The sequence below is a fragment of the Eumetopias jubatus genome, unplaced genomic scaffold, assembly GCF_037043125.1.
Source record: "Eumetopias jubatus isolate StellerSeaLion01/CBP00866 unplaced genomic scaffold, mEumJub1_p1.0 scaffold_1, whole genome shotgun sequence".
Classification (NCBI taxonomy): domain Eukaryota; kingdom Metazoa; phylum Chordata; class Mammalia; order Carnivora; family Otariidae; genus Eumetopias; species Eumetopias jubatus.
In genome coordinates, this window is record NW_028274807.1 from 57394633 (window position 1) to 57411479 (window position 16847).

A 16847-nucleotide genomic window follows, 5' to 3' on the forward strand; every position below is an offset into this window, starting at 1 on the left:
ACCAAAAAGTGTGCTTTTTTTAAAGGACTTTATTTATTTGAGAGAGAGCGTTAGAGAGAGAGAAAGTGCATGAGCAGGGGGATGGGCAGAGGGAGAGGGAGAAGCAGGCTTCCTGCTGAGGAGGGAGCCCACAAGGGGCTCGATCCCAGGACCCTGAAATCATGACCTGAGCTGAAGGCAGAGGCTTAACCAACTGAGCCACCCAGGCACCCCTCCCCCTAAAGTGTGCTGTTGGTGGTGGCGGTTGATAGTGATGGGGTTTAAGTTTGTCATTCTAAAGGATTGGCAGCAGTGGGATTAAAAGATGATCCAGGATGTCTGTTTTTCAAATTCAACTGCCATTAGTGTTCTCCAGATGTTAGCTCTGTTAACCTTCAGGTTTCAGAGGTCGCCTTGGCTTCCCAGTCATGGTACTTTTCTTTTCTCGCCAAGTACAGGCTTGTATCGATCCCAGTTTCTCCTCTGAGATTCAGCAGAAGATCCTGATGGAGGAAGATAATACCCAGAGAGAGGAGGCCAAGCAGGAGGGAGTTGACGACGTGCATATCGGTAAGAACTCTCCGTGTGCCCTTCATTCGCGGAGATTGTTGGTAAATATTTACCAGTACCTACTCTCCGTCGTACCTACTGGGAATGATCTGGCATTTTCCAGCGTAAACGCAGAAGTCCAGCAAGCACGAGCAAAATAGCCGTCGTCTGGCAATCCTTGCCTAGAGCTTCAGTCATGTGCTTACTTACCTCACTGAAGACATGTTGAGGTTTGTTTAGACCCAAGGTTGAATGACAAGCGGGCCAAAGCAGCTGGTGTGGAGAGGTCTTTTTCAGTGACTCATACATAGGTCATTCAAAAATTAAAGCCCACATAAAAAGGAGTGAGTCGGGATGCACAGAGAAAGGCATCCCGCTTTTTAGGCTCTCTAGAAGAGCAGCGGATTTTGCTGCCTCATTCCGGGAGGGCAGAGGCCCACCCAGACATTCCCAATCCACAGGGCTGGTAGTGTGGGTTGAAATCTTTATAATGTGTTCCCCCACATTCAGAACAGAATGAATGGACTCACAAAAATGTCTATCTGCCTTATTATTTTTTATTATGCCTCAGATGATCAAGTCATGGCGGTGGCAAGGGAGGGGCTACTCAGGGATATGCTGGGGACCAGGTGTCAGTTAACCTCACTAGTATTTCCCTACCATGAGCTGATTATCTCTGCACTGCAAAGGCCTCTTCTGTTAAGGGAGAGTGACTTCATGCTAGATTTAATTTTTCATTTACTCATTCTGCTAAGTTCTAGACATAGGAGTTAAAATAGGAAGCTCCTGTATCAGTATAGGTTCTCCAGAGAAACACAATCTCTCTCTCTCTCTCTCTTTATACACACACACACACACACACACACACACACACACACACACACACACACACATATATACATATTTTTATGGGGTGGGGGGAGAGAGAGACATTGATGGATTGATTGATTTTACAGAATTGTTGCCTGTGGTTGTGAAGCCTAGCAGGTCTGAAGTCTGCAGGGCTGACCACGGGCTGGAAGTTTGGGCAGCGTTTCTATGTTGTAGTCTCAAGGAGAATTTCTTCTTCTTTGGGAAACCTCAATCTTTGCTCTTAAGTTCTCTACGATTGGATGAGACCTAATCACGTTATAGAGGGCAATTGCTTTACTCAAAGTCTACTGATTTAAATGTTAATCATATCTAAAAAAAAATCTTCATAGCGACATCTAGACTGGTGTTTGACCAAACAACCGGGCACCATAGCCTAGCTAAACTGGCACAAAATTAACCATCACTTCCTTCTTACTTGACCAAGGCCAGGGATAAAGTTGGGAAAAGCTTTCTGGAAAGTGTGTTTCCTGAACTATCGGCTGCTTATTAAGAAAGAGGTGAATGAATAGGACACATGCAAAAAACGACAAGTAGTGTGTTGTGATTAAAACCGGACCTCCTTGCAGGGGGAAGAGGGAGGAAATAAATGGTAAGCTACCCACTGGGAAAATAACCTGAACTAACCAAATGGCTTATTTTTTGCTTATTTGCTTGATGCGAACCTGAGGATCCTGGATTTATTTTATCCTAAAGTCTTGATGGAGTCACTAAAGAATTCTTAAGCATTGAAGTGATGAGATTAGATTTTCAGTATTCAAGACCAATTCATGTGATTCTCATTAAATATGTTATGGTGTCTATCATGCCTGAAGTACTATGGGAAACCCTGGGCATATAATGGTGACACATGTAGAGAGGTCCCTGACTTCAAAGCTTAGATTCTAGTGGGGACCTGAGAAAAGAAAAGGACAAATAAAATAATTATGAATTTTATTTGGTGCTTTTGAGACCGGAGGCTTGATTTGGAAGCTTACAATTCCAGTGTCTGCCTACTTCTGTCCCACTGGGCCATCACATTCCTGCCATAAGTACAAACTTCAAATACTGAGTAATCACTCAGCAACAGCCCTATAACCTCATCCCCTCTCCCACCCAAACACACAGGGTCTTGGATTTGATACTTTCTGACTCTCTTTCCAAGCTGTGGATCTTACCTTTCCCTTTAGACTCTTCCATCTTCCGTTGCCTTGGGCAAGCCTTGCCAAGCACACACCCACTCTAGCTCCAGGTCCCATGAAACGATATCTCCCCTATGCCCTGGACTTGCTCCTGGGCTCCTTCTCTGGGAGTGAAGTTAAGAATACCAGGTGATCAATGAAGACAAAGGGAATGGCGAAAAGAGTACTACTGACAGACATTTAAGAGGTAAAAATGATATGGTTTAGCAATGGATTGGTAAGAGGGGTTGGGGAAAATGAGAGACTGAAGACACTCTCCAAACTGGGGGGGGGGGGATTGGATGACTGAATATAAGGGGTGACTTTTATTTAATTAAGGACTATAACAAAGAAGGAGGGTTGAGGGATGTACATGGCATAAGGACATGATGATTTGGACATGCTGGGTCTGCTAGGTCCAAGGGACTCCCTGTAAAGGTGTACAGTATGTGATCACCACCTTCTTTTCTGTACCCCCCTCACCCCTTCTCTTTCTTGTACTAAGGACTGTGACAGCTGGAATGGAAAACAAGGGGTTGATATTTCCAATAGGATCAGAGCATTCAACTATTTACGAAGTCCTAGAGAATTTAACATGAAATGCTAATAGCCCATGAGAGCTAAAAACTTTCTTTTGAGAACTAATTATCAGTGAGTTATTTATTAGGGGGAATATTGCTCTCCATCCATATGGCTCCTTCAAAATTGACTGTGTAAGGAATTTTCCACCTGGATAGTCACTTTGATGAACTTCAGGAGCCAGATGGGATAGGGGACAAAACTAGCTTGTATAATAGTAAAACAATAAACCACATCAGGGCTTGTCTTGATTACATTGCCTGTCAATGTTAACAGATGAGATGAATGGGGAGCACTTAGGTGATTTCTCCCCACCAGCACTCCTGCTGTTGGGGATCCTCAGACTTTATCTAGGCTTTTTTGTAGAGGAAACAGCGGGAGAGCTACTGCTTTGCCAGCAGGCTCGGGGTAAGGGGAGAGAAATGTCATCTTTGAAAGTATCCATATTTGCTTTCTTGACTAGCAAATTCATTTTGATGTATGTAACTTTTCTCTTGTACTCTGTTGGGTGGATAAGCCTTTTATAAAACTAACTTTAATATTAAAGGTACAATATATTCATCTATCCATGTTAAAGTTCTGGAGATTCTTCTGTCAATCTTATAAATACAAGACCAATATCTCAGGAATCAACCCCTGGAAATGAACAATCAGAGAAAGACCTGTTAAATAGAGTTTCTTTTTGTTCCTGTTTGAGAAACAGCAAACGAATTTCACCTTCTTTAGGCATAATTGTAACTCATAGAAACTTGATTTTGACAAAAGCCAGAAATTTAAATGAGTCTAGAAGAACTGTACTAGCCCTAGACATCGCTAACTGTATCTCAGAACTAAATGCTTCCAACAACCATTTAGAACTTATTAAGTAGTGACACTAAATCTCTAGCCAGTGCTGGGTTCTATACACAAATGTTTTTGTTAGCTCTCTTAACAACTCCCCTGAGAGAAATGGTGCAATTATCCACATAATGTGAAACATTATAAAAAAGGTCAAGCTAGTAGCCCCAAACCCCTGGTGACACAACCGGTTCATTGGAATATTAAATCATTGAATTTCCAGTCCAACACTTGGCCCAACAGCCCAAAGGTACCTGTTTTGTGCGTATTTCTGTGAGACTCATACGATCTGTAACTATAGAATCATCATAACATGAGAAAAAGAATGGCAGTGAGGAGTGGGCAGAGGGAATGCGTGTCTTGACTGGGCCTTTAATGAATATTCAACTGAGCAGCCTTGACTTGGATTGATAGCTTTGTTTAACATATTAGGAAATAGAATCCTATTGCTTTATTGGAGTCTTCAAACTCTGTGGCTGGAGCTCATCTTTCTCTTTCATCCTAGCCCCATATAATCAGTGTCTACTTCCTACACAGCCGCTGGCTCTTCCTGTATTTGTCCAGCAAGGAGGAGCCAGTGCAAGTTTAGAGCAAGGAAATGACCTAATTAAAATGGTATTGGACATGAAATCTAAAATTTAAAGCCCTATTCTTCCCCTCCCCCCAAATCTGGCCTCAACTCCCCCATGTTGTCTCTCATGCTTCCATCCATGCACCATGGGCTCAGGCAGCCTGTGTGACGCATCGCTTCCCTAGTCCACCTTGGCTTCGCTGTCCCCTTGCTTTGTTAACGTTCTCTCTTCTGTCTAGAAGGGTCCTTTCTCCATAGGAAGGTCACATGTGATGTCTTCCCTGATAGACTCATTGGGCAGAGATATCTCCTTCTCTGAACCCATTTGTATCACTTTTTTACAGTATGTATTATAGTATGTTACCATGTTACAGTTCTATGGTTGGCAGTAAACTCCTTATCTAGAGCCACATAATAAATGATTTATTTTAGCTCCATCTTCCACTCATCTAGGCACATCGTGTGAAACACAGTTGATGCTTAGTAAATTTGCCTTTGTGTTTAACATTCCTCATGCGCTGAATCCTGGCCGCTGCTCTGAGTTGTCAGAAGTCTGACAACTGTCAGTGAGGTCTTTCGAGATCCAACACATCAATCTGAACACTTATCACTGTCCAATGTGACCCTGAAGAATTATGCTATATTCTGTCCTATCATATTAGATAGCATATCATAGCCTAGCATATCATGAGGGAATTTGAAATCAAGGAATAAGATAACTAGAGAGATGGTGAGAGTCAGATGAAAGGGAACATGAAGAAGAGAGACAGAGAGAAGAAGGCAGACAGGCTGAGCTCCCTGAGCTTTGCAGGAGTGGCCTTCACCGGTTACTGCTGTTTTCTGGGATGGGCAGATAAGCTACAAAGAAAACTCAAGTCTGCCATGCAGGAAAAGTCAACCAATTCAGGCTCTTTGAGTGATTAGAAAATTGGGCCTGATAAACACTGCTGAGATAGGTTAATCTAAAGTTCTCCCCCCCCACACACACACACACAAACACACACCCAGCTTCGTTTTCCTGCCTGATTCCAGTAAAAACTCACAGACAAGGTTGGGGGCAGGGCTGAAAGAGAACATCTGATGCAGAAATTAATCCAGATGTTCCACATGTATTTAGATTATTCTCAAAATTAGGGAAGCAATCTTAATAGTTTGAACATAAGCTGTACATGGGGATAAATTTCCACTTTAGCTTTGGTTAATTTTATGGCGTTAATTTGAAGGGCTAATGTGTTATGTATACTTCATATATTTAAATACATATTTGAGAACACAGAGTAAAATCCAAATATCCAGTAAGGTTATTGGAATAAAAATACATCAAAGATGTAAAAAAAAAAAAGTAGTAGGAAGCAAAATCTTTATTTCCATGGTACAATCATTTAATGACTTTGAGCTTCCTGGCAACCAGGATACAAAGGGAAACGCGGGTTTACATAGTTCTCCTTAACAACGACTGCAAATCCACTGCGAAAATAGATGAAACACCTTTTCTAAGAAATGAAAGAACATTGACTTTTTAAAAGAGAGAAAATTTATCCTAGTACTAAATTCTAAAATGAATTTATGATGGGGAATCAACTTACATAGGATAGTACAAACAAAATGATCGATATCATTGACAACGGTTCTTTCCACAAGAGAAGGCAAGTGTGGTTGGAAACTTCTCTTTTGGTCAGGACTTTGTGCTAAGTGAAATATGCCAGACACAGAAGAAAAAACTGCATTATCTCACTTGTATGTGGAATCTAAAAAGAGTTGATTACATAGAAGCAGAGAGCAGAAAGGTGATAACCAGGGGCAGGGAGGGGGGGGAAATGGGGAGATGTTGGTCAAAGAGAATGGAGTTAAAGTATAAATAAGTCTAGAGATTGAAGGTACAGCATGATGCCTGTAGTTAATAATATTGTACTGAATATTGAACAATCGATAAGGGTAGATTTTGGGTGTTCTTACCACCCCCACAAATAAGGTAACTATGTGAGAAGATATGTTTGCCAGTTTGCCCGTAGTAATCCTTTCACTATTTGTATGTCCATCAAATCATCATGTTGTATACTTTAAATATAGACCATTTTTATTTTTTATAAAAGAAAAAACAACTACACTTTCAAATGCTTCCTGTGTGCTACCTGTCTTCTGTGGAAAGCATGGTGCCCTGATCACATTCATTCATTAAAATATGAGTTGGGTGTTCTTAGTCTCATTTTTCAGGAAAGAAACTTCTCAATGAAAGTAAATAACACATTCCAATGGGGCTGAGTCAGGGTTTAAACTCAGGTCTGTCTGACTCCCAAGATCAGTGATCTTTCCACTGCACTCTGCAAATAAAAACTTCTTGATTCTTTATATAAGCATATTATTAAAGAGAACATCAGTACAAATAATTGGACTGAGGTTGAGGATGGCCCAAGTTAATAGCTACAAACATGTGTTAGGCTATCACTACAGAGAGAGGCAGAGATGGGCAGATTCAAGACGTGAGTTAATCAAGTCCAACTGGTCTTTGTTGATGAGAGGGTACCATAGCAACATTAAGTCCAAATGGACTTAAGATCCATAAGTAACTTGCAATATCACTTTGTGCAACATTTCTCCTTTCCCTACCTGAGGGGAGGATACAAGCAAAGGAAGATCAGGTATTGCAGCCACTACAGATCTAGAGAAGGGGGACAGGGAAAGAAGTTCTGCCAGGTAGTTTACAACCCAATATCCTAGTGGACAAGAGGAAATGGCAGAGAGAGTGAGGTATGGCTCTGGTCTGGGATTAAAGAGGGGACTGTGTTGTAAAGAACCCAGGAAATGGAAAAAGTAAAAGGAAAGAGCTCCTTTCTTTTTTTCTATTTAAAAAAATATATATATCGTCATAACTAAAAAGAAATTCTGGTAGTTATAATTACTACATAATAACAGGTATTACATTTTGAGTGCCTTCTCCACATTTGAAGATGCCTGGGGTCTGCATTTAACATTTAGTTTAAGCTTTGCAGCTTCATGGGGACCTCTTCAGCTCCAGGCCCCTGTGGCATTATGCAAGCTGCTGAAAACCACACCAATGCAGCAGGAGTGAGAAGCGCTGGTGGCTTTAATTACTTAAAGAGTCACATTGAGGGCACCTAGGTGGCTCAGTCATTAAGCGTCTGCCTTTGGCTCAGATCATGGTCCCGGGGTCCTGGGATGGAGCCCAGCATCAGACTCCCCGCTCTGCGGGAAGACTGCTTTTCCCTCTCCCACTCCCCCTACTTGTGCTCGCGCGCTCTCTCTCTCTCTCTCTGTGTGTGTCTCTCTTTGTCAAATAAATAAATAAAATCTTAAAAAAAAAAAGTCACATTGAACGAATCTTCTTTGAGCCCCTTCCAAGTATCAAGTATCGAGATCGAGTGGTATCGAGTCTTGGAGTATGGTTCACACAAATATGAATAAAATGATCCCTCTAGCGTTTAAGGAGCTTGGCTAAAGTAAAAGAGACCAAAATGTCAACAAATAAAACAAGGCAGTGAAGGAGGCCAATGAGGATCACTTTTTTGTCTTGTGATTATGAATTAATCTTTATCCAGAAACTTCCCCTGATATATCATTCTTACTTAAAGAAGAGGTAGAGGGGAGTATTTAAGAGCATGGACTCTAAAACCATCCTGCCTGTGTTAAAATTCCGATTCTACCAACTTACTAACTAAGTGTCCATTAACTCCTCTGTGCCTCATTTTTTTTCAGTCATGAAATGGGAGTAATAAAATGCTTACCTCAGAGGGTTGTTAGTAATAATAGTACTTACCTGATAGGGCTGTTATAGGATTAAACTAACACACACTGTAATATATTTGGAAGAGTGCTTGGTATATACAGCAATGTTGCTCTGAATGAACATCAGCTATTTTTTCTCAGATATGCATGTTGTTAACTTAATTATGGTCATTCAAGGTGTGGTGTGTTGGTAGACGTTCTCTTCAGACCCCTTGGTGGAGAACAACTGTCTCTAAAATGTCTGTCTGGTCGAGTGGCATTGTTCTGGGCAAGGAAATGTTTGCAACCATAGTGCTCTGGGTCAAAGCTATTGTTCATACTACATGCTGGGCATCATTCTAGGGGCATCTGGGATGTATCACTGGGGAAGAACAGACAGAAATCCCTGCCTGCACAGAATTCACTTTCTAGTGAGGAGAATTAGACAATAAGTATAATTCTAAACGTACATTTTATACATTTTATAATATTCTGGGAGGTAAAAACTGTCAATAAAATAATAAAGAAAGCCTACTGGTATGAAGAACGCATGTTTAATTTTAAATAGAGTAGTCAGGGTAGGACTGAGGAACACGGTGACATTTGAGCAGGGTCTGGAAGGAAGTGAGGGAATGAGGGAGCACGATCCTTGGGGGAGGGGACAATTCCAGACAGAGAGGCCAGCTAGCATAAAGGCCCTGAGCTGGAAGCCTACCTGTCTAGGAATCCAGTCCAGGAATATTGAGGAGGTCCTGGTGGCAGGAGATAAGTGAGTGAAGTGAGGGAAGTAGGAGCTGAGGTCAAAGACTGGCAGATGGTGTATTGTCCTTTTGGGTCATTCTATGGACTTTGGTTTTTGTTCTAACTGAGATGGGGACCACTGCAGGATTTTGAGGATAGGAGTAATATGAGCTGCCTTAATATTTAAAGGGATTGCTTTGCCTGCTGTGTTGAGAAGAGCCACAGTGGGCCAAAAGTAGAAGCAGGGCAAGGATAATCCAAGTGAAGACATGATGGTAGATTAGACCGGGCTGGTGATAACAGTGGAGGTGGTAAGTAGTTGAATTTTGGACTTATTGTGAAAGTAGAGCTGAAAGGATCTCCTGATGGATTAGATTTGAAATGCAAGAGAAATAGAAAAGTCAAGGATGACAGCAAGGTTTTAGGCCTGATATGAGTTAGACTTCATCTGGGACAGGGTGGTTGGGAGATAGAGGGAGGATTTTCAGGATTTCAAGGTTGGAATGGTAAGTGGGAGAAGCCCTGTAGGCATCCAAGTGGGCAGTTGCCTGAAGCCTCCAGTTCAGGGGAGATGGCCCGGCTGGGGGTAAGATTTGGGAGTCATTACCAGATAGGTGGTAGTTAGTGCCATGAAACAGGATGAGATCACCAAGCGAGTGAGTGTGGATAGACAAGAGAACCAAAGTCTGAACCCTGGGCACTCACTCCATGCTCAGAGGCTGGGCATGAGACCCAGCTTAAAGAGTCACATTGAGGGCACCTAGGTGGCTCAGTCATTAAGCATCTGCCTTTGGCTCAGATCATGGTCCCAGGGTCCTGGGATGGAGCCCCGCATCAGACTCCCCGCTCATGAGACCCACAAAGAGACCATGTCACAGAAGACTTTTTTTTCAGCACCAGAACCAAACCCCCAGAAGGGACCAGCAAAGGAGACCGACAAGGAGCAGAAGTTAGGAACAAAACCATGAAAGTAAGATGTTACAGAAGTCAAACTCATTTCCAGGAGGAGAAAATGATCAGCTATTCTTACTGATGATAGTTCAAGTGAGGTAAAGACTGAGAAATCTTTTGACTCAGGAGTTTGATCTCAATAAGAAGAGTACAAGTGACATGGTCGAAGCAAAAGCCTGATTGGAGTAAATGGGAGGACAGACAGAACCTAACACTTCTTTAAAGGCGTTTCGCTGTAGCTGAGCAAGAAAACAAGGACAAGTGGCTGGCGGGGGAAGTGGATTCAAGAGGGAGTTTTTTGTTTTCAAGATGGGACAAATAACATGATTTTATGTTGATGGAGATGATCCCATAAAGGGAGAAAATTGATGATGTGGGAAAAGAGAGATCTGCTGGAGCACTTAACCTTTGGATTGGCCCCTGCATGTTTCTGTGGGGCAAAGAGCCAAGAAAGGAAAGAAAAAAAAAAGTCATATAAAACACCAAGCGGTTCATAGATGAGCCTCTCCCTGAAATTAGAAACCAGGCTTTTACCTGCACAAATGAAAAGTGCATGAACTAAGCCATTTGTTGAATGACTACTAGGGCCATTTATGGTGACAGGTCCCTTGCTTACATTATCCAAAAGCTTATTAACCGACTTCTATCATCAGTATCAACATTACTACACTCATAGATGAAGAAAATGTCACTGGGGGCTAAAACAACTTCCTCAAAGCCATACTGAGCATATGTTAAAGAGTTCGCAGTTCACCGTGAGCTCTTCCTTGCTGCTGCGGGTTCCTTGAAGGCTGAGGGCCTTCATCTTTGTAACCCCAGAGATGGGCTCAGAACTCGGCAGAGGTCCACATTCCCGCGTGCCCAGAGGCACTGCGGACGGCTCTGGGTCCGCTTGGTTGCCTTCCTCGGAAGCATCCTTTGGAGGACATTCACACCAGCATTGTTTTCATTGGTTGCAGCAACTCAGAAAAATAATGTTGGAAAATAGAGAAACTTTCAAAAGAAATGACCGAAAGGAAGTCAGAATGAGTTAGTTCCGAATCCTCAGCCCTTCGCTGAGGCCATTCCCCAGTGATTTTACAAAGCTGCTTTTCTGACGCATCAGGTACCTGCCCGCGGGCGGAACTGTCGGGAGCAGGTGAGGTGTGGTCACCTGGAGTTTCCCAGTAGAAACTTCACAACGGGTGAGGAAATCATCACCGGAGGACGTGTACCCTCCCGCCCTTCTTCCAGTTCATAAAAAAAAGAAAGAAAAGAAAAGAAGAAAGAGAGAAAGAGAAAGAGAAGGAAAGAAGGAAGGAAGGAAGGAAGGAAGGAAGGAAGGAAGGAAGGAAGGAAGGAAGGAAGGAAGGAAGGAAGGAAGGAAGGGAGGGAGGGAGGGAGGGAGGGAAGGAAGGAGGGAAGGAAGGAAGGAAGGAAGGAAGGAAAAGAAAGAAAGAAGCCTGCCACAAACGTCTCTAGTGCCCTGCTGTAAAGGCGGCTTTGAGAACCGGCGCCCGGTGATGGGGCGAGCAGCCGGGCTCCTCCAGCGGCAGTAAAAGCCCCTGCAAACGTCCGGTGAACTGGTTGGCTCACCGACTTACTGCCCCTAGTCCCTGGGTGCCCGCCGCGGTGGTAGCTCAGGGGCAGGGGCACTGGACCCAGGCGCGCGGAGCCCACCACCGCGGCCAGAGGGGGACCGCACCGCGGGCCGCGGAGCTCCGAGCTCGCCTTCCCGCTCTGGCCGCGGGGACCCGGCAGTGCCGACGAGCCAGGTGAGGCGGGGGAGGGGGCCGGCCGGGAGGGGGGGCACCGCGCCAGCTCGGGGCGTCGGGGCCGCTCCCCTGGGGCGCTGCCTCCCCCGCGCGGAGTTGGTCGCCGCCGGTTGCGCGGCGGAGGGCTGGGGGCGGAGAGGAGGCAGAGGCCGCCCGGGCCCAGGAGGGGCGCGCTGACTGCGCTCGGCGAGTCCGGAGTGGCCGGACGGCTGCGGCTGGAGCTGCGGCCGGGCAGGGCAGGGGGCCGGGGGCCGGGGGGCCGGGGGGTCGGGGGCCGGAGGGAGGGCGGGAGGGCGGGGGCCAGGGCCAGGCGAGAGGGCGGCGGGGCCGGTGGAGAGCCGCGGCTCGAGGAAAGATGAGACGGTGAGTGGGTGCCGGGGACGCGGAGTTGCTTGGCTTCTCTTGCAGGCTCTAGGGACAAAAGCCCGGGCTGGGGTTAGCGGAACCCTGGCCGAGCAGCTTTCGCGGGGGGGGGGGGGGGGACTGAACCCCAGGGGTTGGCTGGACCTTGCTGGCGAGGATCCTGGGGAGGGAGTGTCGGGGTAGGAGAGACTCACAAAGCAATTGTAGGGAACAGGCGGGATCTGGGGGGACCGGAGGCAACTTTTGCCCACAACTCTGGGATGACCAAGGAGAGAGGGATTGGGATCTGCGGTGGAGAGCTGCTTTGTCGCGATGGGCGGAGGAAAGTGAAGGTCTGCTGCTGGATGGTGGGGGGCGCGGGATTCAGAGACGACCCCCTTCTACCCCCAAATATCTGGCTAGCTGCGCTTCTGATTCTACTGTTTCAAGAGTGGGGCTCGCAAATTTGAGCCGCGCAGAATCTCAGATTCCGATTTGTCTTTGGATCCCCCCCAGAGTTTGTGGTATGGCGGTCTCTATACCCCTAGAGATAGAGGCTGCAGGCGTTGGGGAATGTTCTGAACCCCTGTTTCAACCCGCGTCCGGCAGGGCGGAGGCGCCGCTGAAATGTTTGCTGGTACATTCAATAACAGCACTAGCAGTCATCACTTAACTGAAGCGCGGAGGACCTGGCTAACTCCCGCCACCGCCAGGAAATTAAAAGGCTGACAGGCTGTCCCTTCCAGGGTTGAGGTGTCCTGTTTGAAAGAGCTTCTGAAATCGACCCGGCTTCCAGAGCCTGCGCATCTACTTTTCTTACGTAAAAGAGGGAACCGTGCCCGCAGCCTTTTAAGTTGGTAGACTTGCCCGGGGCTGGAAATACACTCGGTTGGCCCTGCCCTGATCCCTAGAAGTCTTCCTTGTGCAGCTCTGAAGTAGCTTTCAAGATTCTAGAATGCACGACTAGTCACTGCAAACTAGGAACTAGGAAACGAGGCATACAAATGTGGATTCCTTTCAGTATAAGTATTTGTCAGCCATATTTCCCTTCATTCTAGAAATGTGTAAGTTGCAGATACTTATTTGCAAGTATGGAAGTGTAACTTTAAGTTTCCTAGTGTGGCTTAATTTAGGCGTTTGTGTTATGTCCCTGAGATTCTGACATTATCTGAGTTCAGCTGGGAGAGATCTAAATGAAGTTCAGTTTCAGAGGGTTAAACTTTTGCCCTGAGAACACTTGAATTCCTGCTTCCTGGTAGGATAGCAACAGAGTAGTTGGATTTGGGATAAATAAACCTCTAGAGTTGCCCACTATTTTAACAGAATGGCTATATCCCTGGTACCATTGCCCTCAATTGTGCAAATATTTGTTTGAATAAAGAGCTGAGTTTTTTGAAAAGTAACAGTTGTGTCTATTCACGATGCCCTTTTCATATCCTGCACTTAGTTCTTTAAAAGTGTTTCTTTTTCACCTTACGTTTTTAATGTGGAAATGCAAACATTATATGTACTTAAGAAACTCCGTAAAGTCCTGAAAACGTTTATAACGGGCATGTCCTTTAAAAGCCAGGGAGAGTTGAATTTCTGTTCTTCGTTGACTAGTGTAGACTTCACCTCCGGAGACCCAGAGGTTTGCAAATCTCAGCCTTTCTCACCAATGGGAAAATGAGATGTTTGGTTAAGAGGAGTGATCATTGCAGTTTGCAGGGGCTTCAGTCTGTCTCACGCGGCTGGTAGCTGCTGTCCTTTGGGCGGACGACTGACCATAGGGGGTGTCTCTTGGATCCCTGTTTGAAATGGTGGAGGAAAGATACTTGGGAAATTGAGCTAAGAGTTTGCTAACCCCTATCTTAAAGAATCTAGACCAAAGCCAGAACTCATTAGCAACGTTTTCAGAAACATCTTATTTCCAGGCTTTTGCACAAGAGAGGGGAGAAAAAGCCAAAGTGTTTAAGCAACCACTGGTTTTCCTTCTTCTCTTAAAAGCCTTATTTTGTAAGCAAGAGTTGATTCTGGAGCATATACTGGAGAAGATCCTGTGAAAAGAGCAGATGAGGTTATGACTTTGTGGTGCTAATTCTCAACCCTTAGCAGGGAGGCCTGTTATGAATGATTTGTAATGGCAGTGCTTTGTACTTCTTTCAAGTAGAATATGTGTGCTTTATAAATCTATTAGGTCTTGGTGTACTTTACTTATTAACAGTGTAAATATCACCCATGTGAAACAAAAACAACTTTTAAGTGATGTGCAGTATTTTCAAGCCCTGATACCCATAAGGCAGTGGTTCTCAGTTGAGGATGGGGGGAGATTTTGCCGCCCCGCCCCCCCGGGGGTTATTGGCCAATGTATGGAGACATTTTTGGCAGTTCCAGCTGGAGGTAGGGAACAACCCCACCTGCCACCTGGGCCGCGTCTAGTGGGTCGAGGCCTCAGCTGCTGTGTAATATGCTACAATACACAGAACACACACAAAGAATTCTTCAGCCCCTAAATCTAGAAAATTGCTCTAGAATAATACTCTAACATACTAGAGTATTACCTCGTGGGCATATGTTAATAAGATTAAGGATCTTAGTCTAATTTGTATCCTCAAGAAACCAGTTGTGTTCTAGTTAAACACAAAGAGACCATGTCACAGAAGACTTTCTTTCAGCACCAGATTCTTTTGCCCTTGGCATTACGAGTCTTAATATACCAAAGATGTGAAGGAACTTGAGTTCCTTGACAACTCTGAGTTCACTTAAAAATCTCAGAATTTGAGAGAGTTAGAGCACAAGGGAGCCTCAGAGATCACCAAGTTCAACCTTCTTATTTTATAGATGTGAAAACAGAGATGCCCCAGAGATTAGTGACTCATAAGGTCTCAAGTGAGTTTGTGGCAGATGTAGTTCTAGGTATAACCCAGAATTGGAGATTTTAGAAATTGATATTCAAGCCACTGTAATTAAAAAAAGAAAGAAAGAAAGAAAGGAAGGAAGAAAGAAAGAAAGAAAGAAAGAAAGAAAGAAAGAAAGAAAGAAAGAAAGAAAAGAAAAAACTGGACCTGACCCTTTGTGAGAGTTTAGAGGTATCATTCTCCATGAAAAAATAAATAAGCCCTGTGACTGGGGAAGAGTATCATTAGGCATGGTGACAGTGGGGCATATGCCTGGGTGTGCCGGCCCGAAGAAGGAGCTCATTCCATTGTGTGACCTGTGACACTTCACGTCTGATGCCTACATCATCCTTCCTACGGCAAAGTGGGCAACAGATGGTTCCACAAACATAGCAGATGCTGCTTTTGAATCCAGGTACAAAACAGAACATTTGAGATTTTCTGTCCCTCCCTGCCTTATGGGTTAAGAGTAGAGTACATGAATGGATAGAGTTGTCTTGGACAGAAGGGAAATGAGAGAGGCCTCCTGAGTATGGGGTTTAAAAAGACACCTGGCATATAAGGAAATGAGCACACATGGGGGCAATTGTGGGGGAAATTCACAAGCTGATGAACGGCTATCTACGATAACTGTGATTGCATAGGACTTGGGTTAGGAGCTTGGCTATCCTTTGGGCAAGTAAGACAAAACATTCCTGGGAATAAAAGGAAATCCTCTTCTCTGACTCCTTTGCCCATGATGCACTCACTTGCCCGGATAGTGCAGGACCTGCAAGTCAAATCTTCTAACTCCTGCCCCATTGTACTTTCTTATACCCCAGTCTCTACCATTCCATCTGTTTCCCTAATGGGGAAGAACATTATAGTAGTATAAAGCTATTGTTAATTTCCTAAGAGAGTTTAAAAAGCAGGGCATTTGTGAATGGCTGTGTTTATAGAAGGGGGTTATTGCAGTGAGTTTGAATTATCAGAAGAGTCATGTCCATATGGCCTGATCCATGACAAATATATGTACGCTCCCATTTACATTTCTACGTTTAGCCATTAGGCCTGTGATTACGGATTCTAGTTCTGTGTGCTAAGTGGTCCTGCCACAGTAGTTACAGTCCTCAAGTCTTGGAGGTTTGGGCATTGGAGAAGACTTTTTTTGTATGCCTTTCTTGGGAGAGGTCGGCACTCTGAACTGTGCTGAGGTAAGTTCTTATCATTTTGAGAACTAGCCAATGGGTGCACCTTTAGAAATGATTTGAAAGGGATGACTTTTTTGAGGGATCTGCTCCCAGCAGGTGCTACACTAAAGAATGGTAGCAGCCTTCCCATACATAATCCTCCTTTTTACTTTTTTTTTTTTTTCAGAAGATGGGAGGCGAAGAGATGAGTTGGCTTTGTTTTGTTTTTTAAATAACTGTCGGCTGGAAATATTTATTGATATTTGAGTAATGTGACCCTTGCCTTTTGAAAGTGAATGAGAGCAAATATGGTAGCTCAGATCCCTCCACGATAAACAGTTAAAGAACTTGTCTCCGTCACACAGGATTTGAATCTTCTAGGGGTTAATTTACACACAGTTGTTTTCATGATATTTAGGGATGTTTCTTCCATGTGGAAAAGAAGCTTTGTGCTGTATCTGCTTTAAAAGCAAGTTTGTTATCTATAGCGGCTAGTGGTCAATAATAGAAAAGAAACCCAGGTTTAAAAATCATTTTATTGAGATGAGGTGGGAAAGCCAGGGATTGGAGAAGCTTACTATATACAAAGAAACAGATGAGTAAGATCTAGAGTAGCAAGCTAAGTTACATGGAAAAGTTTTTGAGAGTTTTTTTACAAGAGGTATTTGTTTAGTGTGTGGAAGCTGATTTATTAGACGAACTGCTTTTTCTTCCTTTACAAATTAAGGGGAAGGAAAAGTTTGTGC

The 16847-nt window shown here is 44.3% G+C and overlaps 1 protein-coding gene across 2 annotated transcripts in view; it reads left to right on the forward strand.

Moving 5' to 3' along the window:
- The first annotated feature begins 449 nt into the window (after positions 1-449).
- The window catches only part of PHLDB2 (pleckstrin homology like domain family B member 2), a 114129-nt gene continuing 97731 nt past the window's right edge, over positions 450-16847 (forward strand). Inside the window, exon 1 of one of the 2 annotated variants that reach the window (XM_088026875.1) lies at positions 450-541. In XM_088026875.1, coding sequence (XP_087883001.1) covers positions 486-541 — 56 coding nt within the window. In that variant the 5' untranslated portion in view covers positions 450-485. Of the gene's footprint in view, positions 550-16847 lie in introns of both variants that reach the window. The other variant, XM_088026864.1, reaches the window with a different exon arrangement.